At 44.4% G+C, this 26,319-nt stretch overlaps 1 protein-coding gene across 1 annotated transcript in view; it reads left to right on the forward strand.

Annotated features, from left to right (window-relative positions):
* RAP1GAP2 (RAP1 GTPase activating protein 2) overlaps positions 1-24,429 on the forward strand; it is a 241,779-nt gene extending 217,350 nt beyond the window's left edge. The window contains exons 15-25 of the mRNA XM_065418511.1: positions 1,006-1,161; positions 5,000-5,071; positions 6,777-6,863; positions 7,715-7,849; positions 15,597-15,734; positions 16,990-17,108; positions 18,246-18,359; positions 19,019-19,136; positions 20,779-20,905; positions 23,470-23,546; positions 24,280-24,429. Coding sequence (XP_065274583.1) covers positions 1,006-1,161; positions 5,000-5,071; positions 6,777-6,863; positions 7,715-7,849; positions 15,597-15,734; positions 16,990-17,108; positions 18,246-18,359; positions 19,019-19,136; positions 20,779-20,905; positions 23,470-23,546; positions 24,280-24,429 — 1,293 coding nt within the window. The remainder of the gene's footprint in view (positions 1-1,005; positions 1,162-4,999; positions 5,072-6,776; positions 6,864-7,714; positions 7,850-15,596; positions 15,735-16,989; positions 17,109-18,245; positions 18,360-19,018; positions 19,137-20,778; positions 20,906-23,469; positions 23,547-24,279) is intronic.
* Positions 24,430-26,319: the final 1,890 nt, after the last annotated feature.

The raw sequence follows: 26,319 nt of genomic DNA on the forward strand, positions 1-26,319 counted from the left end.
ACATTGGGTATCTGTAATGAATGAAAAACTGAACATTCATTTCCAGTAGGCACCTTTTACGTTTGTATGTGCCACCTAGAACATTTTAAACGGTGTGGTTTTATAGTCCCTAAATTCAAGCCCTTTGAGACTGGCATGGTTAAGAAAGTTAAGGCTTTGTCTACATACAGAGCTGTATCCCTTTAACTATGTTATAATTAAAATGGCACAAACCAACTAGTGTGGATGAAGTTATACTGGTATAAAGGTGCCCTATAACAGTATAGCTTATTCCTGAACAGAAAGGGGAATAAGTTATATTGGTATAGGGCACCTTTATACAAGTATATCTGTGCCCACATTAGGGGTTGTACCAGTATAAGTATTCTGGTAAACCATCATGCCCCCTAACTGATATAGTTAAACTGGTACAATGTGTGTAGATCAGGCCCAAGTGATTTCCCTTAAATATTGAGCAGCAGAGATTTAACAGGTGCTGATTTTAATCTAAAAATCCCTGCATGTTTTTGACCTAATGTAATTAGCGACGTCACAATTTTCAGGCTTGGGTGCCTAAAGTTGGATACCTAAATCTATAGTTAGGCACTGAAATGGCCTCATTTTCAGGGGCGTTGGGAGCAGTGGAGGCTCAGTTTCAAATCAGGATACTTATTTAGGGGCCTAAATATGAATGTAGGGAATTAAATTAATAGCTTTTAAGGCCAGAAGGGACGATTATGAACATCTACTCTGACCTTCTGCATAATAAAGGCTATAGAACCTCACCCAATAATTTCTATAGTAAGCCCATAACTTCTGTTTGAGCTATAGCCTCTGAGAAAGATATTCAGTCTTGATTTAAAGACTTCAGGTGACTGAGAATCCACTCTGTCCTTAGGTCTATCTTCGGGCACCCAACTTTGAAAATTTTGGTCTAAGTAATTGCTCATGCAAAGTAGATATTTGTTTTCAGGAGACATCTGAATGCCTACTTTTAACTATCGAACATTTATGCTCTCCATTCAGCTCCAGAGAAAGAGACACATTGGTAACGACATAGTGGCAATTATATTTCAAGAAGAAAACACTCCATTTGTCCCAGATATGATTGCCTCAAATTTCCTGCATGCATACATTGTTGTGCAAGTGGAGAGCCCTGAAACAGACAATGAATCTTACAAGGTAAGAGAATTCTGAAAGTGAAACTGCTGAATTTTGGTTCTGCGAGTCCACCTGAGATCTGACAATGGATGTGCAGTTGTCACCCTTAAAAACTTACCAGTTTTAACTTGGATAAATAGATTAGGGCCCTGATGCTGCAAAGACTGTTGAGTGCTTAATTTTGTGATTAAGATGACTCACAATACATAAAGCTAACTATGAATGTAAATCTTTGAACCTTGCTATGGGCCCAATCAAAAACCCATTGAAGTCAATGGGAGTATACAATATCCCCTTGTACTTCCTTTTATTGACTATAGGAAATATCTTGAATACTGTAAATACTAAGGAAAAGCACTTAAGCACTTACTTAATTTAAAGCATATGGAAATTAAGTACATGCTTAAAGTTTAAGCACTTGCTTACTTTCCTCTATGCCTACATGAAAAGAGACAGTCATGACAATCAACAATTAATCCTTCCTGCAGTAAAATCATGATTAGATTTAGATATGTCAGTCTGGCATATGCCTCAGATTTGTGGACAATAAATAAGTAGTTCACAAACTATTTACCTTTTTGTGGTCTGTTTATGTATATTTCATATTTGTGTTTATACTGTGTATACACATAAATAGTGAACATAAGAACATAGAACAGCCATACTGGGTCAGACCAAAGGTCCATCTAGTCCAGTATCCTGTCTTTCGACAGTGGCCAATGCCAGGTGCTTCAGAGGGAATGAACAGAATAGGTAATCATCAAGTGATCCATCCCCTGTCGCCAATTCCCAGCTTCTGGGAACAGAGGCTAGGGACACCATTCCTGCTCATCGTGGCTAATAGCCATTGATGGACCTATCCTCCATGAATTTATCTAGTTCTTTTTTGAACCCTGATATAGTCTTGGCCTTCACAACATCCTCTGGCAAGGAGTTCCACGTGTTGGCTGTCCGCTGTGTGAAAAAATACTTCCTTTTGTTTGTTTTAAACCTGCTGCCTATTCATTTCATTTGGTAGCCCCTACTTCTTGTGTTATGCGAAGGAGTAAATAACATTTCCTTATTTACTTTCTCCACACCAGTCATGGTTTTTTAGACCTCTGTCATATCCCCCCTTAGTCATCTCTTTTCCAAGCTGAAAAGTTCCAGTCTTATTAATCTCTCCTCATATGGCAGCCATTCCATACCGCTAATAATTTTTGCTGCCCTTTTCTGAACCTTTTCCAATTCCAGTATATCTTTTTTAGAGATGGGGCAACCATATCTGCACACAGTATTCAAGATGTGGGCGTACCACGGATTTATATAGAGACAATATGATATTTTCTGTCTTATTAGCTATCCCTTTCTTAATGATTCCCAGCATTCTGTTCGCTTTTTTGACTGCCGCTGCACATTGAGTAGATGTTTTCAGAGAACTCTCCGCAATGACAAGGATCCCCCTTGTCCACATGCTTGTTGGCCCCCTCAAAGAATTCTAGTAGATTGGTGAGGCATGATTTCCCTTTACAAAAACCATGTTGACTCTTCCCCAACAAATTATGTTCACAGGTTAAGGTACATAAATGTTATATATAACCATTATTATATATTTAAATGTATACAAAAATGTCTAGTACATAAGTGTTTTAACTCTAATAGTATACTAATTCTAAGTGGAAGATATTAAATTAGTGCGCTATTTAATTTTTTAATTTGTCTTAGAACATTTTATAGCCTTCTCTACACAGTGCTCAAATGTACACAGAATAAAAATATGTCTATATATATTTTATCTGATAACTATTAAGAGAGAATGTAAGGTATAGTTTTTAAAATTGAAATACATTACTTGAAGCCGTGAACAAAAATGGAATTCCTATGAAAACTAATTAAAAGCTACATACAATTAACCATAAAATTTAATGTATTTAATGCAGGAATAAATGATTAGCCTTGGGAATGGGTATATCTCTAAGGCAAGTGCTGTGATCTAGAGTAACCTTTGCTTAAGCCTTTTGGTAAACTTTTTGTGCTTGTGAAGGTGATATGACTGGTAGTGTTACAAGGGAACCTGCAAGTTTTCTATCCAGAGAATAAGGAACATGCAACAAGATTATTACAAAGACCATGGCCCACTGCTGGAATTGTGCTAAGACATGGTAGTGAACTTAGAGGTGAATCCACCCTGTGTGAGAGTGTAAATGATTCACTTTTCATGTCTTCTTAGCCTTCAGGCTCTTAAAGGAAGTGTCTAACTATTACAGCAACTTCTGCACAGCGATATAGTGTCCATCCCACCCCACCCCATCTGCTAGGGACTGTCCCTTCCTTTCATTTTCTGCACATGCATTCAAATTGTGATCAAAAGGTCAAAAGGACGCTTGCCGTGCGCACTTAGCTGCTTGTTCCTGCATGCTTCTCTCTTTACGCTCCTTGGCTAAGCAGATGATTTTCTTTGGCTTTTAACATTTAAGAGTTAAATCTATTAGAACTGAAAGGGACATTTTGCAACAGAAGCCAGCCACGCAAATTAAATCATCCGAATGGAAACATAATTTCACAACATTAGGCTCTAGCAGGCGATTCTGCCTCAGTGACTGCAGGTCTGGAAGTAGCAAAGCAGGATTTATTAGTGTCTTACTTTCTTTTTTCCCCATTTCCAAAGAGCCCCTTCCAATTTGATGGCAAATCTGCCCTGAAATTTACTAGCATCCATCTTTATACCCTGCTTAACTCTTCTAACAAGTTGGCTGACTGCCAGAGCACTGCAGACATCAGTAGCAGGCCAGAGAATTAAAGGGGCAGGCGGTCTATTGACCAAGCAATGTCAACTTACTTGTCAGATGAAGATCTAAAATTATCAGCCAGCTTGGTACATTAGCCTGTTCCCACATTTTGAGGGTACAGTGTGTGCTGCTTGTGACCGGGAGCAGACTAGAATCTCGCATAGCCCTCTACGTGTGTTGATTAGGGCAGGGGTACACTAGAGGAGCAGGTGTGAAAGGTAACATTGCATACCACTGAGACAGGGTAATTCTTTATTGTTGGCACTGTGATCGGGCCGACAGGCCCCAGTCAAGGATCAGGGCCTAGACTCTGTAAACAAGATGGTCCCTGTCTCCAAAGAGTTCACACCCAAAGAACAAGTGATTATGACAAATAGAAGGGGGCACGCACAAGGCATCAGTGAGACGACTGTGATTAGTGTAATAAGGCAGTGGGACCTAGAGGTGAGGGCACAGGATGGGGACTCAGGAATTGGACCCGGGTTTCCTAGCGATGCCACTGGCTTAAACACTTTGTTCTAGCCAGTGAGTCTTCAGTACAAGTGGAAATCAGTCTCAGAATGGGGATTTGACTTCTGCTTCTTTGTAAGAGGAGTTTATTATTGTGTCTGATTTGTATTACAGCGGCACCTAGAGGCTTGCAGTTGAGAACCAGAGTCCCGTTATGGCAGGCGTAGCACATCCCCACAGTGTAAGCGCTTACCATGACCCCAAAGAGCTTACAGGCTAAATAGATAAGGGGGGAAAAGAGGCAGAGAGGCTTGCCCGAGTTCACGCAGCAGATCAGGGGCAGAGCTGGGCATAGAATGCAGGTCTCCTGACTCCCAGTCGAGTGCCCCTACCACTCTGCTTCTCTCCATTGTAGTCTTATGCCCCTTAAGTAGGCTGGGCCGTAAACGGATACAATGCATTTAATGAATGTATGCCTTGGAGCACGTCTGTGTTATGAGTCTTGCTAGCAGCCTGGCCTGGATTGCCGCCGAGATACTCCAAGAGAAGTGAATACTCTGGGCGTTACTAATATGTTGTTGCTACACCTGCACCTGCGCTCGAGTAACTCATATAGTCTTGCTTTCTTTTGGTTCTAATAGGTGTCGGTCACTGCCCGGGAAGATGTCCCTTCATTTGGTCCTTCTCTGCCAAGCCCACCAGTATTTCAAAAAGTAAGAAACAGAAAGCACAACGAAGGAGGTTTTTAAAACCCAATATCTACCCAAACGGTCTCAAAGTGCACCTGTTTATTATGTAAAATATAGTAGGGTTGAGGTCAGAGCTAGAGTAAAACTCTAGGGCCAGATCCTCAGCTGATATCGATCAATCAGTGAGCAAAACTATGCTGAGTTGGCTGATACAGGTGCTGGATCTAGGCAATTTGTAGAATATCACGGTTGGAAGGAACCTCAGGAGGTCATCTAGTCCAACCCCCTGCTCAAAGCAGGACCAATCCCCTGACGGATTTTTGCCCCAGATCCCTAAATGGCCTCCTCAAGGACTGAACTCACAACCCTGGGTTTAGCCGGCCAATGCTCAAACCACTGAGCTATCCCTCCCCCCCAATTCAGTGGAACAGTGAATTATTAACCTTTGATCTCTAAGGATCTCGGCAAAATCCTGAGTTGCAAATGAAAATTATTTGGTGGGAGGTTCTGAATCTAGTCCAAACCAACACATAATTTGGCACAATTCTCTGTACAAGAGATGCCAAGGAGCAGAATTCTGCAGCTGTTGGAGGGTTAGGATGGAAGAAAGTGCATTGGCAGAGTTGTTTGGAGCGGCTTGAACCAGTGCCTGCCCATGCTGAATGGCTCTAGTCATTGCTATTTAGCCTTCATTTTCATGAGACATGAATACACCCACAAATATTGTTTTAAAGAAAAACAAATTAATTTAGATGTACTGTATGTTTAATTTCCTAATTAAATATGATCTATAATATATCCCACACTATAGCAGTATCTGTGTGTACATAAAATCAGACATATATTTAAAATATTTTTTTTACATGAGCGTATCCCATATTGGCTGTGTGTGTGTAACTAAATTGACAGTGAAATCAGTCCCTGTGTAGAAGATCAGCAGCACAAGGCTTGGGATCCACGTAAGCCTTCAAAATAGGGCTTACATTGGATTTAATTGCATGTATGGACCTTGTACTGACACCTGGACAGTGGTGAATTTCCCCCCAGTTGCATATACTTTTGCATATAAAATGAATGGTTGTGTTGAGTCAAGAGGTGATGCACTTTGCACTCTTCCCTCTGAGTCACGAATAAACTAATGCCCAGCATACTATTAATAATACCTCGCTCTTGTATATCACTTTTCATCAGTAGATCTCAAAGCGCTTTACAAAGTAGATCAGTATCATTGTCCCCAGTTTCCAGATGGGAAAACCGAGGCACAAAGAGGTAAAGTGACTTGCTCAAGGTCACTCAGGAGACCAGTGGCAGAGCCAGGAGTAGCATCCATATCTTCTGAGGCCTAACCCAGTGCTCTATCCACTAGGCCACACTGCAGTGCTGAAGGTGTTTTCTTTCAAATGGGACCAAGGTGTTCTCACCCTTCCATTTGAACTCCCTAAAGAAATTGTGGCTGGGGGGTTGTTAAGGGTTGTTGTTATTAGATACCTCCTCCCCACTTTGTCTTCACTGACGCTGGAAGGAATGCTCATTTGGTAAGGTCTCTGATAAAATGCAGGAGAAAAAAGTAAAGCAGGATGGATTTGTAACATGCCGCTAATGCTCAAGTGTCCAGGATGTGACGTGTCGAGATGTATTTGCTGGCATGGAGGATTATGGACAGTTTAGCTACCTAAGAGTATTTAAATGGTTTTGATTTACCAACCTCGCTTCACTTATCCCTTTCTAGAACACAGAGTTCAGGGAGTTCCTGCTCACCAAACTCATCAATGCTGAAAATGCTTGCTGCAAATCTGACAAGTTTGCAAAGCTGGAGGTAAGGAGAGTAAATATTTTTTCTCTCTCTCTTTCTCCTGTCTCTTCCCCTCTCTCTCCCCCACCACTGTCCTCTCTTTTGGGCCAGTCACAAAGACAGAGTAAGACTAGAAGCAACTGGTGTATGAATGGAGGAAGTTCTTACCCATTCATCTTCCTGGGCTACCATGTCCCCAGTGCAATTTCTAGGTCAAAATTTTCCTTAGGGAAGTAGAACCTCACCCCTTACCTAGTACCTCCTTAATTAAGGGAAATTTTGAAAGTGACCCTCTGCATAGGTGCAAACCACTGGTGTGGGGGATGATGGGAACACGTCCCCCCAACTTTTTACCTCTCTATGTGGTACAAGCCTCATACGTTCACAACCTGTCTCCCCTCCCTGCATCTTTTTTATATGGCCGAGTGTGTGTCCCTCAGTTCTCCGCTGCCATGACATAATGAAGTGTGGGCCCCAATTTGGACCATATTGTCTGGGTGACAATAGATGCTCTTCCTTCATCCTTCATCAGGAAGGCAGGGGGGTTACACGCTGTGTTACTGTGTTAATGTCTATGAACATCCTCCGGAATCTATTTGACCTAGACTTTATTATTGACCTGGGTCAGCACATCAGGGCAACCAATGGAAGAGCCACCTCAGTATTTTGCTGTCTAGGCAGTTTGTAGTCACGTTCATGGTACATTCTCGTGCTGTTGCAATAAGATGCTGATTCCCTGAATGTCCTGGGCTGAGAAGATTGTTTCTACCACACGGAGCCATTGTTGCATCCATGTTACCTTGTTCCTCTGCACCAAGAGGCTTTCAAACCCAATTCACACACCAGCAACTGTGTGTCCCTTTTTATTCTTTCAGGACCGGACACGAGCTGCATTGCTGGACAATCTCCATGATGAGCTCCATACACACACACAGGCAATGCTAGGGCTGGGGCCAGAGGAAGATAAGCTTGAGAATGGAGGTCATGGAGGTTTCTTGGAATCATTTAAGGTAAAGAAAAGCACCTTACCTACAGCTGTAGATAGCATGGGCTATGGCCCAGTATGCCCCAGAGTAATGAAAGATCAGAGAACCCAAGCTGATCTCAAGAGTGGCTTTTGGGAAAAGGGGTTTGGCTTCAAAGCAAGATCTGGGGATCAGGTAGAAGAGATTTTTGCAAAAGGTCCCAATCCAGCAAAGTACTTTTAGAACATGCTTAACTTAAAACAATGGAATGGAAGTCAATGGGAATGCTCACATGCTTAAAATTAAGCACATGCTTAAGGGTTTTGCTGGATCAGGGCCTGAATCAAGGAATCCCTCCTCCAGAGACAGTGCCGTAACAAGGGCGAGGTGAGTGAGGCAGTTGCCTCGGGCGCGCAAAGCGGAGGGGCGCAGCTCTACCGCAATCGGCGGCGCTTCGGCAGCAGCTCTGCCGCCTCCGCTTCTTCGGCGGCAATTCGACGGCGGGTCCCTGAGTCCCTCTCGGAGGGAAGGATCTGCCGCCGAATTGCCGCTGACGCTTCATTCATTCTTCGGCGGCAATTTGGCGGCGGGTCCTTCTCTCCGAGAGGGACTCAGGGACCCGCCGCCGAAGAGCCTGGAGCCGGCCCTTGCCTTGGTTGCAAAAATTCCTTGTTACGGCTCTGTCCAGAGCATTTGATAATTCCTTCACCTGCCACTGTCCATTACTGTTCATGCCTTCTTGAAAGCATGCCGGTAGTACTCAGGGTGAACGCTCAGATTTCTGTGACAAATGCCCCTCGTGACCTTATTAGCTGCAAGAGACGTTTCACAGGCTGCTCTCCAACCTCCGTAACTGCTTTTGTCAGCAAATGCTTTCACTGCATTGCCATGTGCCACTGGGCCGTGTCTCTGCACAGAATCTGGTCGTTGTGCTGAGAGACGAGATGCTTCCTAAGATGATGCTTCTGAGCTGGGGAAAGTAAACGGGCGGCCTGACAACAGTATTAATAGGTGGTGGTTGCTGTTTTTAATGTAGGAAACAAGATGAGAGATGGGTATATTTGGAGAAGAGAGCAGGAAAGGGGCTTTAGGTACCACGGTGACGAGGCTGGTATAAATGCCTAAGGGGAGAAAGGGGGAAGGAGAAGAAGAAAATGCAAAAGTCTAAAGAAAAGCGAGGGAAGAGAATAGAGTGAAACGCTGAGTGACCGCTCAAGGGATTAATTGCCGGGCAGAGTTGGATTCCTAATCATGGTGGAACAGAAATGTACTCAGCACTTTGGGGAAGTCCCTAAGGAAAGGAGGCTGCCTAATAACAGCGGTATCTCTTGGACAGGCTCCATAGTGAAAGAAAAGAAAGCGTGTCAGGAAGTGTTTGCATGTGTAAATATGAGGCCAGGCGTTACCGGTACAGCTATACCTGTACACTATTCCGGCAAAACACTGCTAGTGTGGAGGCAGCTCAGGCTGGCAAACCTGCGCTTTTGTTGATATAGTTTATTCCAGCCTCCCTGAGTAAATAAGTTCTACAGGCAAAAGCACAGTTTTGCCGGTACAACTGCATCTAAACTAGGGGCTTTTGCCGGCACAGCTGTGTCTGTCAGGGATCACGCCTCATCACACCCCTGGCTGACATACTGTGCTAGTGAAGGTTTGTAGTGTAGACCAGAAGATAGAAAAATAACAACTGAGTTTAAGAAGAGCTGATGCAGACAGTGTCAAGAAACCCAGGGCTACTCCAAACCCAGCATTGTGACATTGTTCACAAGCAGTAAAACATAAGGAAGTGCTACAGAATACCATAGTTCAGAATTCCAAGACAACTGCCCCTGTATTCCCCCTCCGGGGTCCCTCGAAGGCACCCACATCTCCCTCCCTCCTGACCGGGATCCCTTCAGACCCCCACATCTCCCTCCCTCCTGACTGGGTTTTTTCCAGTCTTCACAGTTCCCTGCCTGCATTGTGATATCCTCAGAAAGCCAAACTGCCTAAAAGGCCACCATCTCAGCTTCCTCTCCAGAGGTTATGAACAGCGTTAATTGCCAACAGTTTTGGGTTCCCACGCAGCTCTTTCTAAGCAAGCGCATTTGTTCTTAAGGTAAAAGCATTACAGAGAAAACATATTAACAATAGAAGAACCTACACACATGCTATACAGCTTACCAGAGGTCACCCCAACTCCATCCCCGAGCTTTCCATCCCTTGGACAGCCGGTCCTGTCTGTTTGCTGGATCAGAAAGAAGGCCCTAAGTCAGGTCAAACTCAGGCTGTTTATCCAAAAGTCTTTTCTTTGTTAGTTGGTCTCTGGAGAATCCAGTCTGAACCACCAGTATATGTAAGTCTTTCCAGGTGGCGGTATGTGCCGGTTTGGGGAGGGGTTTACAGCCTGGCTGGTTTCCCTTAATCAGCACTCACTGTTTTGAATTCCTGGAGGAGCTGTGGTAGTCCTCCCCCATGGAGCAGAACACACTCATACTTAAACCACTCGTTTAAAGCAATGGACCCCGAAGATACTGCATGGGATGGCAATATCTGTCACACACTCTATTCAGATGTGGAGTCAGAAGGGCCTGTGCAGATTATGGGTGGGCTCGGATGGGCATGGGAGCAAAAGTGGCACTAGCTGTGTCTCTGGGTGCCTGCCTTGCCAGCACTGTGGCACAGAAAATGCAGGTAAGGTCTGGGTTGGGAGAGGATTGGATTTGTAGCAAAAAGCTGCCAAGCGGGTACCCAAAGCGAGTGGGGGCTGCCAAATGGCTGAGTCAGTAGGTCGCACAGTTGACAATCTGATTCCAGCCGCTGGCTGGGTTGTTCTAATAAGACAGAGAGAGTCTCCCTTCAGCCCCCAGCACGTATGCTGTGGGATATCTGGAAACTGGATGCTTTCCTGGTTGCTGTTCAGAAACATATGGCTTGCCGAACAGGGCTGATATCCTGGAACTTTTATTCATCTCCCTCTTGCTAGGGCTCATGCCCTGCGGGCCACAACCCTGTTTCTAGCAGCTTCTGAGGGAGAGGAAAAGAAGAGAGGAAGATGAAAGCAAAACCAGACGTAGCTGTTCGCAGGCTAGTCTGTGATTTTCAAGCTGTTCAAACAGCTTTTGCTGCCCGAGGGCTTAGACTTTTAGGTGTGTTTCCTCAACCTGTTTATACTCGAAAATATTTATTTTAGGATTGGTAAGGCAAAGTAAGCAATAACGGCTACCAGAGACTACAGAATTATTGCATGTGACAGTGGTCCTTCCATCTACCCCTTTAAAACATTCAGGTTAAGAAGTTTGGGCCTAATTTGAATCTCATTTGTGCTGTTTTTACACTTGTGTAACTCTTTTGACTACAGTGGAGCTACGCCTGATTTACACGAGTGCGAAGCAGATTTCACGTACTCAGCAAACATGAGCAATAGAATTACCCCAGATGTAGAAATGATACAAAGCGGGGTCGTAATCAGGCCAACAGACACATCGGTGTCTCATGTTGAGCACCCAGAACACTTTTCACAGAGCAATCGCACTATATCTGATCTCTGTCCTCCTCATCAAAGGAAACCTGCACAACATCTGCAAAAGACAAGTCTGGGAGCCTAAATTCATAACTTTACTAGACACTAAAAATCACAGACTGAATAGAGACATTGGATTTATGGCTTATTGCAGCAATCTATAACCCACTAACCTCCCCTCCTTTCCCCAGTGCTTTTTTCCTCTTCTCTCCTCCCTATGAGTGGAGAGGTGTTAATGGACCACTTCACCTTGAATGGTCCCTTGAAATATGTGTTAACTATTTATACTAAACAATCTGTTCCACCTTGTATTTAACTCTGATACTGAATACCTTTCCCATACCTGAAGAAGAGCTCTGTGTAAGCTTGAAACTCTCACCAGCAAAAGTGGGTCCAATAAAAGATATTACCTCACCCACCCTGTCACCCAGAAATTAAGACACACAAAATGAATGGACAGTTTTGAAATTTTTGGCCACAACCCCTCTGGGTGCTGGATTCTGATTTCACACCATTTTTACACTGGCATAACTCCACTGAAGTTACTGCTGAAATCAGAATCAGACTTATTTCCCCCCATCTTTAATGATACTTCCTAGCCTATCTCCTAAGTGTAGGTGAGGTTTCATCAGATAATCATTGTATTGTGTTTAGATGTGAAGAGCTGTACAAGTGCTAAACCTTATTACTCATGCAGAATACTGTAAGTCAAACACGCACAGCAACCCTGTAATCCTGTTATCTGCCTCCCACACAGATCATAGAATATCAGGGTAGGAAGGGACCTCAGGAGGTCATCTAGTCCAACCCCCTGCTCAAAGCAGGACCAATCCCCAGACATATTTTCACCCCAGTTCCCTAAATGGCCCCCTCAAGGATTGAACTCACAACCCTAGGTTTGGCAGGCCAATGCTCAAACCACTGAGCTGTCCGTAGGGTGACCAGACAGCAAGTATGAAAAATTGGGACAGAGTGTGGGGGGTAATAGGTACCCATATAAGAAAAAGCCCCGAAAATCGGGGCTGTCCCTATAAAATCGGAACATCTGGTCACCCTACATGTCCGTTAGATTCACTCTCCAAACCAAAATCAGCAATACTTTACTGTAGACCCACTAAAAGTTATTCAGAACATCACTAAAACCACACATTCGTTAGACACATTTATTTCAAGAGATTTTGAGAGATTCATGTTACATGAGATTTTTGCCTATAAGAAAGTGGACTGTATTGCTCTTTTGGCATTTCAGAGTCTCCCAGTGCATGTGATGAATTCAGCTGCCAGAGTGATTTTGCGTTTGCCTTGTTACCTTTGGACAGCACTGCAGATGTGCCTGATAGCTTATGTCCTTCACAGTGTGTTTCCAGTGTAAATATAAAATGAGAGGAGAAATGGTAAATAAAGTAGTTTGGGGGGAGTGGGGAGGGTAGAAAGAAATGACACGTGTTCATTTCTATTTGCCTCCTATGCCAGGCCTGCTTTCCAACTGCTCATCAGGTGCTGCAGCTGCCTCAGTTTGGTGGTTTCGGTGATCAGGTGTCTGGGTGCTTTTAGCCCCTCCCCACAAAGCCAATGTCCTCTCCTTCCTGGCTAAAGCAAATTAATCCTTTCACATACACCCGAGAATTTCAAACTCTTCCTTTGCTGGCAGTGGTTTCAGCTCTTCACGGCCAGGCGGCATAGCTGAGGTGTAAAGGAGCTTGGACCCAAATCCGGAAAAGCATTTACGTGGCTAACTCCTATTGAAATCCATGGGAGTTAGGTGTATTCAGGTGATTCCAATGGGAGTTAGGCACCTAAATGTCTTTGGTGTGTCCCTCTCTCTGAGTCTCCAGTTTTTGGGTCCATGTAGGGAAGCAGCCACTCCCACCCCACCAGTTTACATCACTCACCACCCCCAGGAGCTACTCCCTACCTGGGCTCTCCTGCCAGCCCGCCTTTCAGGCTGCTTTTCCCGGCCCTGTCACAGGCACCTTCCCTGGCTCCCTCTCACCTGCGAACCCAGCGTAGGTCCTTTCCAGAGGCTGCTCACCTTCTCGCTCGGGAGCCAACCAACAGCCTGCCCTTCTGTCCAGCTCTGACTTCACGCTGGTTGGCTTTCATGTCCTTGTCCTCGCCCAGCAGGCCCTGGGGTGGGCTCAGGAGCAGAGAGGAAGCCAGATACAGGGCAGAGCTGGAACCGGAACCTTGCTTGAAGGCCCAGATCACTGCGGGACACCTCCCGTTTCAGTACAAGCCAAGTGGCACGAGTGCAAGGTCGGACATGGGGATCCGTCCTTTTAGAATTAAAGTCGCAAGTGTGAAAAATGCACCAGGCACACTTCGGATTTTAAAGTGTAACATGTTTATTTCTAGGAATTGTGGGTTATAAATATTCATTATTAGCTGAGATGAAGTGGGCTCGTTTTCAACCTGATGCACAGAGAATTAGGCATGGCAATCCATCACCAATTCAGAGAAGAATAGGTCATGTCAATAGATTTTTTTTTTTCCGGCCCCAATCCTGCAGAGTATTAACCACAAGCTTAACGTTATTTAAAGCGAGTCGTCCCACAGAAGTCAGCGGGACGACTCACAAAGCTAAGTTTTGTGTATGTTTAAGTCTTTGCAAGGTCCAGGCCATAATATTTATGACCCCTAAATAAATGCCAGGAAGAAATGCTAACATTTTGTTGACAGGGAAAGCTGAGTGAGCCAATACGATACATGAATTGAGAAGCACTTTATCTGAATATACTGTACGTGGAGAACATTAGTTATGGATAGTAAAGATACCGGTCAGTTACAATAATTAATTTGATTTTCAAGTATTGCTAATATATACACACATCAATCATAATAAACCAATCATTATGGATTTATGTTTTGTCTTGATTTTGATTGCAGGAAGGGGTACCATGATAGTCATTTCTTTAGGCTGAGCTGACACCTACTGGTTTAAAAAACAGTCATATCAGCCAGTTTAGTACTCTAGCATTAGCTGTTGTGACTGGGTGCACAGCACCCTGGGGTTAGAGTATTTCTAGATCAAAGTAATCGGCAGAGAGTGGCACATATCGTAATATTTCCTTTTCACTGAGGCCCAAGGGCTGTTTTTTTAATGGTAACTGTTAAGGATGCAGATACGCACCTAGTGGGAATTCCAGAGACACTTCAGTGCCCAACTCCTAGAAGTCATTGTTTCTGTTGAGGGTTCTCAGGGGGAATGTGGTCTAATGGTTAGAGCAGGACCTGGGAAGCAAGATTTCTGGGTTCTTTCCCTGCCAGGAGACTATTAGCCATGACTCTCAGGTTTTACTTCTGGCTCTCCCACTCACTACCAATGCTTACCTGTCAGAGACACATGGTAGACAATGATGTGTCCTCAGTCCATAAACTGTGTGCATAAAACTCATTAAGAGGAAAACATATGTCATGTTTGCTGTATGGTGTGCCAGATAGGTGTCCTCTACTGCGTGCTAGGTAGCTAATAGTGGTGCAACATATATTAGTGTTTCCAACCTTTTCAGGTCAGCAAGCCCTTAGTCAAAGGGTCTGCGACCCTCTGAAATTTATTAGATTAAAAAAGCGTATCAGTGACCCCGCTCCATGTAATTTGGTGGGTGTGTTTTGAGAGGGTGACAGAGACTATTTGAAGGGGTGGGAGGGTATTGTGGGAAGTGAGGGAGATTTTCTTTGCTTTACAGTGTAATACAATTCTCAATGACTTGCAGCTCTCCCGATTGCCTGTTGTGACCCACCGGTTGAGAAACACTGACATACATGAGAAAAGACTATTTAATGAACTTGCGCGTCCTTTTCTTGTTGTCTAGTAGAACTTGGCTTGTGGGTGAAAGTGACAGTGACAATCCATCTCCTGAAGGATTTCTTTGGTTGGTTGTGGGTGCAGAGGGGCCTTTATGCCATTTTGGGTGATTCATGAGAGCCACCCCATGACCCACCTACGTTCTGTTTTGAGGACTTAGACGATGCCGACATCGTGTGAATTTTAATCCTTTGTGAGCCGTTCATTGCATGGACTCAGCTGTCGACATTTGATACACGCTGGTGAATTTAATTGCACTTGTAGGTCACGTGGTGGTATTGCTGCTTCATCCTAGGATAAGAGTCAGGTTCCCGGGTGGATATCTGTGTTCACAAATTCAACTCTGGGTTTCAGAAGCTACTGACTCTGATTTTCTAAACTATGACAACATCCCGTGGAGATGCAAAGGGGTAGTTAGGGCAAGGAAATAGTATTCTGGTCTAATAGTGAGGGCTTGTTCCCTGTTCCTGTTAACTTGTCTACAGAGAGCCATTCGAGTCCGCAGCCATTCAATGGAAACCATGGTGGGGAGTCAGAAGAAACATCACAGTGGAGGGATCCCAGGGAGCCTGAGTGGAGGAATCACCCACAACAGTGGTGAAGTAACAAAGACCACCTTCTCGGTGAGTACAGCACATCTGCTGAGACGCAATCGCTCTTGAGAGATCGGAGGAGCAAGCGGTGAGAGAAGACCTATTGGACTATTTAGTCTATCCTTTCTTTCCTGCACAGTACTGTTCCCTGCAGTATATGGAAGTATGCTCTAGTGCAGATAAAGCCTGGATCGGGTGACACGAGACCTGGGGGACTATCCCTGGCTCTGCCACTAACCTACTGTATGACCTTGGACAAATCACTTCAACGCTCTGTGCCTTTGTTTATCCTCCCAGTCCCACCCTTTGTCCATCTTGTCTAATGAGATTGTAAACTCCTCGGAACAGGGACTGTTACTTAATATATGATTGTGTAGCGCCTGGTACGCTGGGATCCTGGTCTCTGTCAGGGCTTGTAGGTGATGCCATAATCATATGTATATTTCCTAGTGTTGTAATCAGTTCAGGTTTAAATATCTCAAGTGACAGGGCTTCCACCTCTCTCTTGGGGAGACTCTTCCAAAATCTTATAGCTATTGGTGCAGATTTACAAATGTTAGGTGCCTAACTCCCATTGATAGTGTACTGATAGTCAGTGGGAATTAGGTGCCCAACTCCCACAGGTGCTTTAGTAACCCCCCCTAGGCACCTCTCTATGCATTTAGATGCCTAAATAGCTTTGTCAGTCTGGCCCATCCTCGTTAGGATTTTTTCTCCTTCTTCAGACCTAATTTTCCTTTTCTGTCACCTGATTAGTCTTTGTTATACCCCCTTGAATGACCCTAAACAACTCCTTTCCCTTCTATATGCTTCAAATCCTTTATCCTTGGGCTATCCTATCCTCTTTCAATCTTTGGTTATCCAAACTATACATCTCCTTAAAACTCTGTAGGCAGAAATATTCCTAGAAAAGGTGCATTAATGAATGTGAACTTGGTTTGCAAGGCTGGTGTAAGACATCATGTGGCAATTTTTCTAGCCAGTTGTGCGTAATAAGGATGAGGATGAGGACGAGATCTGTGTGACAGATTGAAATGCTTTGCTTGTTTTGGGCCAAATTTTATTCCATTGCCTTTGGGGGAATTATAACTTTCAGATTGTCTTCCCAGATGTTTTAATCTGTTTTGGGAATGGCATGAAATATGTCGTAGATCTTCACGCTGAGGGAAAAATGCACAGCTGGAAATAAGTGTCTGGAGTAATTTTCATCTTGGCTATGGCCAGAGGAAGATCCTGGAGAGGAATATTTTTGTTTTAGTTGAAATTGGAACGTTTTGTTTTTCAGCCTCCTGTAGCCGCAGCAACAGCCAAGAACCAGTCAAGGAGTCCTATTAAGCGACGGTCGGGGTTGTTCCCCCGCCTGCACACTGGATCAGAAAGCCAATCAGAAAGCAGGACGAGATGGTAAGCACTAAAGTGCAGCAGTAGTAATTGTTTTGTCTGAGGCCTTGTCTTGACTAGGAAAAGAGAACATGCTTGTTATCATGTAACCCCACCATGACTTTGCCCTTAGCATAGACACTTTTTAACTCATGTTAGGTGATCGGGGCTGACCCTAGGCTCCCCTCATTGGTTGACCACATCGAGCTAAGTGTTCATCTTTGCCTATACGAGGGGCAAAGTCATGGATGAAGTTGTGGTAGCTAACAGATGTTGGCTGCCACAACGTCATCCCTGACCTTTTTTTCTAGTCAAGACAAGGCCTAAGATCTCAAGGGCTTCCTGCCTTCCCCATGAATCTCCACACCTTGCTAGCTCTAAAAGCAACGTTACTGTTGTTCATCTGATTAAAGGTGAGATGTCAAAGTTTGGCTAAAAGTAAAAAAACAAACAAACAAAAACTTGCTTGAGCGATTCCAGAAGAGGGGGAAGTGACATGAATGCTCTTGCTTAAAAAGGGTATTTAGGCTGTAAATCTACACTGGTCTCTGTGTCAGAGTGAGTGATATGACAAGCACTGTACATAGATGGGCTTAGAATAGAATGAATCCAAGCATGGAGCTGGCCTGATTAAAGCTAGGGTCAGGTTTTTTAATATGATTCTATTTGCACTATAGAACACAGAGACTCAGGTGGGCCAGATTTTGATCAGAACTGCTGCAAAGTTCAAGAGGGTTTGGATCTAAGATGCTGACTCAGCCCATTCTGGAAAGAAGGTCCAGACCCAAAGTTTAGGTTAGGATCCGAACTTCCCCAAAGTTTTTGAGGGGTTGTAACCCGTGGCCCCTGCCAGCAGACACCTCGTTTGAAGAGGAGACTCCTCCACCCACCTAAACCATGCATCAGTTTGGCCAGCACTATAGAAACTATTGTTTGATGCTAGAGATGTTGCATACTGTTGTCCTTTTCTAAGCAAGATAGCGAACATCTCCTCTGCCACAAGTCAGGTGCCAGGATCCCTTATAAGTGGGTTTCATGTCAGGCACTGATCCTGAATCAGCAATTGTTGCTCTGGATTTACATTGCCTAATAGGGAGCAGAATTTGGCCAACTGTTTCTTGTCTCTTGTATAATCCGCCCAATCTGTTCTTTGCCCCTCAGTGACAGTGTCTCAGGAACACAGAAGACACCAGACGGGGGACATTCTTCTCAGGACATGAAATCAGAAACCTCATCTAACCCTAGCTCTCCTGAAATATGCCCCAACAAAGAAAGGTAAAGAGAAAAGGCTGGAGTCGGCGCAGCATAGTTCTCCTTAATGCCGGAGTTCATATCCGTGCAGTTCAGTAAGGAGCCTACAGACAACCAAACGGGAGGAAAGTGAAGTTATTATATGACTCACTTACAGCAAACCTACCATTGTATCTTTCTTTAAATAAGATTTGGTATTGAGGAAAAAACAACGAAAGCAGGCATCTCCCTTGCTTGTGTGAAAATACCTATAATTCTCTCATGAACTCTCTTACTAAAAAAATAACCAACAACCAGTATTTTGCAGATATTGTCCAAAACACCACAGCATTGCAATAAAAGCATTGTCTAGGACTGTTACTGCAGAATATCTAAAAGGTGAGGCTAGTAGGAATCTGTGGAAAACAGAAGAGAAATCAATAGAAATATTTAGTGTTCTGGTTAGCATTTAGGGAATTAACATGGGCCATTTGTTTCTGTTAGTCTTATATACCAGTCACTTAACTTCATGGTTTTTTTTAATGATTATGTATAGATTTAAAACTATAAAGCAGGCCAAACTAATCCCTGCTGTAATTCCATTGCAGTCAAGGAAATGAATCAAGGATAAACATCTCCCACTAGCCTTAAGCATGAAGCTGTCTGTGCTGTAATCATCTGTTTTCTTCTTGTTCGCTTGCTAGGCCATTTATTAAATTGAAAGAGAATGGAAGATCAAACATCTCACGCTCTTCATCAAGTACCAGCAGCTTCGGCAGCACGGCAGGGGAGAGCGAAACCTTGGAAGAGTACGACAGCGTGGTAGGCATTGAAATACCACCACACTTGTATACAGTAGGGCCTGCTTCTGATCCTGCTTATGCTTGTCTAAGTCCATTGACTCCATTGACTCCAACTGAGTTACACCTGATTTACACTGGTCTACGTTCAGAAGTAGACCCATAATAGCTATACATAGTTGTACATTTATCTAAACAGCCTCATGTCATGGATCTTACTGCTGGGCTTTTATTTATCTTCAGCCATCGCTGTTTTTAAGTCTATAGCAGTTCTCACCCTAACTTCAGGATAGAGTCCACTGGTCGCCAGTGCAGTAAAACGATGAGGCACAACTCAGGGTAAGTCTACACTGCAGTCACGGGGTGTGACTGCGGCTAGTGTAGACACACCTGGGTAGACTGAGTTTAGCTCATTTGGGTACTAGGATAGTGAACCCCGGCAGCATGCACGTCAACTGATTGCAGGGTGCAGCTAGAACTAGACATCTTGCTGGTAATGACATTGACAGTGGAAATCTAATCAAGCTGTAGCTGAGGCTCTTCTCCCTCCCTTCGTGTTTACATTGTACTCATCGCCCCGGTAGCTAAGTGCCTAGAAGTATCATTCCCTTCATGTTACTGATGGGTGAACTGAGGCACAGGGGAGGGAAGTGATTTTTCAGATGTCACATGGTGAACCTGTGGCAGGGCCAAGAATATAATGATCCGAGTGGCCTGACTCGGATCATTCCTGCATGTTCCCAGTCCTAGGGGCCTTGCTGCCATGATGACGCAGCATCTGTGGCTGCGTGGTGGTAATAGTCTGTGTTCTGTCATGTGACTCAGCTGTTCCTTTATGTTTTCAAAGGAGCTTACAAGATTCCATTCATTAGACCAGGGGTGGCCAACCTGTGCCTGAGAAGGAGCCAGAATTTACCAATGTACATTGCCAAAGAGCCACATTAATACGTCAGCAGCCCCCATCAGCTCCCACCCACCGGCAGCCTCCCCGATCAGCGCTTCCCGCTCCCTCCCTGCACTTCCTGATCAGCTGTTTTGTGGTGTGCAGGAGCCCAGGGTGGGAGGCGAGGGGGAAGGAGGAGGAGCGGGGACGAGTTTGTGGCAGAGCCAGGGGTTGAGCAGTGAGCACCCCCCACCCCCGGCACATTGGAAAGTTGGTGCCTGTAGCTCCAGCCCTGGAGTCGGTGCCTATACAATGAGCCACATATTAACTTCTGAAGAGCCACATGTGGCTCCGGAGCCACAGGTTGGCCACCCCTGCATTAGACTGATTAAAAACAAAACAAATCCTACAGCCCTTCCTGACACTGAGGTTAATGGGACTGCTCAAGGGAATTCAGGCTGCAGGATTGGGCCAGAATTTGATCTCACTTGCGTTGGTTTGGCCTCTCCCCACTGACTTCACACTTGATATACATACACAAGAGGGAAACTGAATCTAGGGTGTGCAAAAGTCCTGATTGCAGCCTGTGGGGACATTGCTGTGCAAGTCTAAGCCCCAGCAGGCTTTGCTCCATCAATACCACCTTTCCCAAGAACCTTGCTCTTCCCACCTGGGCTCTCGGACTGGAGCCTCTGCTGAGCACAGATGCAGTGCGATAGAAATAGAACACCACTGACGAAAGTTCTCCATAAAAAGGTCTTTGCTCAATCTCTGCCTACAGGGCAGCCAGCCATCCACAGCCTCGCCTTTCAAACAGGACGTGTTTTTCTACGGCTCTTCTCCCAGCAACGAGAATTCGAGCATGGCAGCTGCTGCTACACCGGTGATCATGAGCAGGAGTCCCACAGGTGTGTAGGATGGGGTGGCAGCGCGTGAACGGGACAGACATTTGTATCTGTTGGGCAAATGTACAAATATCTCTAGGAAGGTCAATTCACTTAAGCACCTCCCATGGAACGAAACCCAAGTATCTGGCTCCACTTTAATCTTCTTCTAATAACGTTCTTATGCTGCCCTTTCACCATAGTGCCTGAGCACCAGTAGTGCATTAAGCAACATGACTACACATCCATCAGGTGGTGTTTATTCTCTGATCCTCTCCCCAGAGGGAGAAGTGTGTGCACTGGAGGATGTTTCGGTAGGGTTTGTTTTGGGGTTTCTTTGGTCTCTGGATAAAAATTGTCCCACAGGAGATGGCAAACAGGTTGCCATTGGACCCCACAGAAACACCACAATCCATTCAGCACTGGCATGGAGGAACAGACTGGCATGGGCCTGTCCATTCTTTTGAAACCCAGCAAAAGCCACCACTGGTCTCCCCAGCATCTGTTGCCTTTTGTTTTCCAAGGCCCTGGCAGCACTGGGAAATTATCTTTCTTCTGTGAAGAAAAATCTGCCCTAGTCGGAGCTCTGCGATAGCGCTGTTGGCAGTGCATTGAAACATAACTCACAAAACAATGAGCCAAATTACTTCAGCCGCTCTCCCCCCAGCCAGCCATTAATCTCCAGTGAATACTTTATCACCAGTCACTGTTACTGAGAGCCCTATTCTTCAACGCCTGCTCATACGAAAATCCAGCTGAAATCAATGGGCCAATTCACATGAATAAGTACTACTTGATGTGTGAGGGTTGCAGAATTGGACCCTTACTTAGGGCTTGAATTGGCAACCCTTATTCACATTAGAAAATAGTCCCATTGAAGTCAATAAATGGAGACAGCTAGCTTGACTCTCTCAGCATGACTAAGGATTACAGAATGGGGCCCAAGAGGCCCAAACCAAAATCTATTGAAGTCAATAGGCACCTTTTTATGGTTGTCTTTTCAGGCCCTCCCAGTTCAGCAGATGCACTTTACCAAGTGCTTGACTGTAAGCACATAAGTAATCCTATACATACATATTCAGTAAAGAATTTAGACTTGTGCTCAATCCCATTGGCTCCAATGGGCTTTGAATCAGTCCCTTAAAAATTAGTTAGATAGAATGACTCATTCTGATCCATAGAAGCCTGACGGCGCTATCAACGATTATATTACACTTTCAGGATATGTCTCCACTGCAGGTGGGAGAGCACCTCCCAGCCCAGGTAGAGTCACACTAGCGGAGATTGAGCTAGAGTGCTAAAAACAGCAGTGTGGACAAACCCATCCGTTCCCTTAGGTTTGAGAGCCCAAGTTGCAATGTCCATATGGCTGTTTTTAGCGTACCAGCCCAAGCCCCGGGGTGGGAGGCTCTCTCCCACCTGAAGCGTAGGCATACCCTCGTTGGCCTGTGCAGAAGCAGCCTCGGAAAGTGAATGAAATGCTAACTTCTTCCTAAAATCTTGGCTTGAAAGGTATCTTGCAGACACGTCCTGGTCACCATGGTATCCATTTAGCAGACTTTGTATTTTTTATGTTTATATTCTGCACAGGGAATCTATTTCTCTCTTATAACTAAAGCGTATCGGTGGCTGTTTGGTGTTGGTTTGTTTCCTTCTCAATGGACTGGCAACTAGAGTAGTCTTGGAAACCTATATATGAGATCACTGGCTCCATGGAAAATGCTGTGATTCAGAACATAACCAGTAACTAAGAAGTTTCCTTTTGGCATGATTCTGTCAGGCTTATGTTGAGCTGAAGCTCACTCTGCCACTAGTTCCATTCATTTCAATAGAACCGCTAGCAAAAATAAGGCACTACTCACTATAAGTAAGGGCGACAGAATGGGAACCTTTGTTAGTTCATTAAAATAATGACACTAATACCATTCTGTTCTGGAAGGTTTTGTGTGTGCAGGCAAGGAGTTCGGGACTTCAGCGTCGTATTCTCCTCACACATAGATCTACCACTGTTTTAAATTTCATTCCCCATAAAGAGTGTGGGAGGAAATGATACAAGTGCAAAATGCATAATGGGAAGTTATGAGTTAAGAGTATTAGCTCTTGGCTAAACAGCCATCTCAGTTTAACCGTTCACAAATTAGTAACTGGTAACAGGGAACAGCTGTAAAAGAAGGATGAAGCGGAAAATCTGAGGGAAACTTTAGCTCTACCCACGTGCCCATCACACGCCCAGTTACTTTTGTCAACATTAAAACAGCCATTCTCTGTGTTCAAAATTTGTATTTCATATTTGTCCCCATAGCAAACTGAAACCCGTGCCATGCATTTCCTAGATCGGTCATTTATTAGTCTTTTCAGTGACATTTCTCAGAAATATTATGGGATATAATTAAGCATCAATTTACTCCATTCAAGATGATTACTTAATGTGGAAGTTTTGCACAACCTTTAGAAAAAATGAAATAATTGATAAAATCAATGGGAATCCATTCAACTGACTGGCTGGTTGGGCTGGTCTAGGTGCAGTCAAGATTATAGCTTAAACAAATATTGGTTTATTGATTTTGTTGTTGTTTGTTTCCTGACAGATATAAAGAGCAGAAACTCTCCGAGGTCCAATCTAAAGTTTCGCTTCGATAAGCTTAGCCATGCCAGTTCCAGCACGGTATGTATCTGTTATTGTATCCAGCATGGTCTCACACACTGAACGTGTTACAGCTCCAACTGTCCACTATGTCCGAGCTGTGCTTGGATAGAGAATAGCAGCCACTGGGAGCCAATTGCAGCGCCCTGATCCTCAGCAGCAGGCAAGTGGGGGGTCCTACTCTAACTTCTGTAAACAACTTTATGCCTGTGGAGAATCAGGTACAGCAGTTTAATGCCCTGGGATACCTTGACACGCTCCTTCATGCCAGGTGTAGGAGGGACAGCTAGTGCGGGAGGCAGTGGAGCGTTCCACAATGTGACTCTAGCAGACCAGAGAATGCAGCCCTATGTCTAAGGATATCTCACAGCAGCCCACAAGAAAAGGAGCACACAGAGCGGGAAGACCATGCGACCACCACCACCAAACCTACAGAGGGGGCAACTCGCTGGTTGCTCCAGAACAGAACCTGAGGGGAGAAGTTCCAGTCTGAGGCCGAGGCATGAGCATGGTTCTGTGTGTAAGCCCCATAACAAAAGATATGGGGTCTCATGTACACACACATCTCCCCTGCCCCCCCCTCCACTAAATTACATGTGCTCCTAGCACATGTTAACAGTCTCTTACAATGGGTTCCCAGAGGCAGCATCATACATTCCAGTGTTAATTGACACACACCAGCCCGGGAAATGCCGACGACAGTCACCAAAGCACAGCATTCCCAAATAGACTTCTTGGTTTCTTCTGGGGTCAGGTGGCTCAGTTGTGCAAAATGGTTGCTTTTATGGAAAGGGGAGGGCAGAAAAAGGGATTGGGAGAAGCAGAGGGTCTGTTGATGGCCAGTCCCTGGGCGACATCCGCAGGGGTACCTGTTAAAGCTGGTCCAAATGCTTCAAAACTGTGATGATGAAGTTGTCTTTGTAAAAATTTCATCAGCATTTTTGCTGTTATTTTTTTCACCCATTCTGATACTAGCGATTGTGAATCTCATTTCTGACCTTCCTACAGGCCTGTTGGGGACAATTGTAGCTCACGTTAAGAAATACAGGAGGTGCAGGGTAAAAAGCTTTTTACACACAGTTGTCCCTTTATTTGTATGAAAAAAAAATGTGTTCTGCTTTTTTTTTTTCTTTTATATAGAGTCACTAGCAGGCAACAGACAACATGAACTTGTAAAAGGTAAGTGCTTTGTAATATGCTCTAAGATGATTGGTCCATTCCCCTGCCAATGCAATTATAGCACATTTCTTTGGGTTCTATCTAGCATAGATTTAAGCGTCCCAGTGGGATTTCCATCGTTCTCTTTTGGAGCGATTGTTCGGCAGGCTAATAGATCTCACTGTGGCAAGGTCCACAGTTTTAGCTGTTGCATTGTATTTTTAAAGGAGTGGTTAGAATTTTTACAGTGAGAATAAGGATACGTTTTGTTCATGCTCATAACTGGAAAAAAACAGGCTGAATAAGTTGCTCAAACATCCCCCCTGCAAAAAAAAAAAATAAAAAAAAAATCCAAAAAAACATTTGGGCAGAGTTCAGGCCTGGAACGATTCAGCTCATCAGGTATGTTTTACAAGCATTTAAAACATGGAATTGTAATGGGAACTGTTTTGCAACCCTTAGCAGTTTTTCAACTAATGGCTGTAATAACCTGGGGGTCGGGGGTCTCAGTCTAGTTCTAAATAGACATGTGTCTGCAGCAGAAAATACCTCCATCAGAACTGGCAACAACTCTGTTTCATCAGAGAAGTGCAGAGGTTTGAGTCTGGATATTCTTCTGGCTTACAGGTGGCCCCCTCCAAGTCAAGGTTGAAATATACTGATGAGCCACACAGGGAAGCTTGCAAGGCCAATGTTTTTATTGCAGGTCTTGTGACAGTTGTGGCTTTTCTTAAGGCCCCAGCTCTTGGAGTCCTGTTATTTCACAAAAACCTCAGCTTCCATTCAATTAAAAAGTTTCTAGCCCTCACAGTTGTGGTGAACAGCCTCAAACCCCAGCAGTATCCCAAAATGTATAATTTTTTTAAATTGGGCAATTTTTAAGCCAATCTCCTGCTTTGTGTGTGCTGACTCATGAGTTTTCAATACTTAGGGTTAGCAGTGCTGCAAGCTGTAACTCTTCTGTGGCTTCAGAGGGAGATGGAGTGGCTCAGCACCTGTGAAAAATCTGGCCTTCCATGTTAAGAGCAATCACTACCTTCAGCAAGTAATATGGGCCTGAGCCAAAGCCTACTGACCTCAACTGAAAGATTCCAACTGGCTTTGGATCAGACCATACCTTTACTTGGAGGTGAAAGTTTTTACAGCCGCATAGTGCTTTGCAGAACTCTGAAAGTGGCACGTCTTATTCATACTGTCACTGACCCTTTCTTGAGAATTTTCTCCTTTAGCAATCTCTGAAGTTTTTCTTCTTTTTGCCTTTTTTTGCAGTTTATTTCTGTTATAACAAAGGGAAAAATTCTTCTCTTCCAACATCAAATGGGAAACCGTATTAGCTACACTAACAGCAACTGGCACGCTGCATTGTGAGATCTTCACCTATTCAGCTGTACCTTTAAGTAAGTCAAGAAGAAACTGCCATCTTGCAGCAATTTCTGTAATTCTAACAAGAACCCATCTTTTCAGAATGGTAAGCAAGTTACTCGACTCCCATTTTGTCTGACAAAACCCATTCTTGCACTGCAGCAGGAGATGCATTTTCTACCATGTACTTGAAGCAACTTCACCCTCTCGCTTGGTACTCTGAAATGTGTTAACCTCGTGTGCGCCTTGTATGTACTGTAGCTATTTGTCCTAA

Source organism: Emys orbicularis, chromosome 17, assembly GCF_028017835.1.
Source record: "Emys orbicularis isolate rEmyOrb1 chromosome 17, rEmyOrb1.hap1, whole genome shotgun sequence".
Taxonomy (NCBI): Eukaryota; Metazoa; Chordata; order Testudines; family Emydidae; genus Emys; species Emys orbicularis.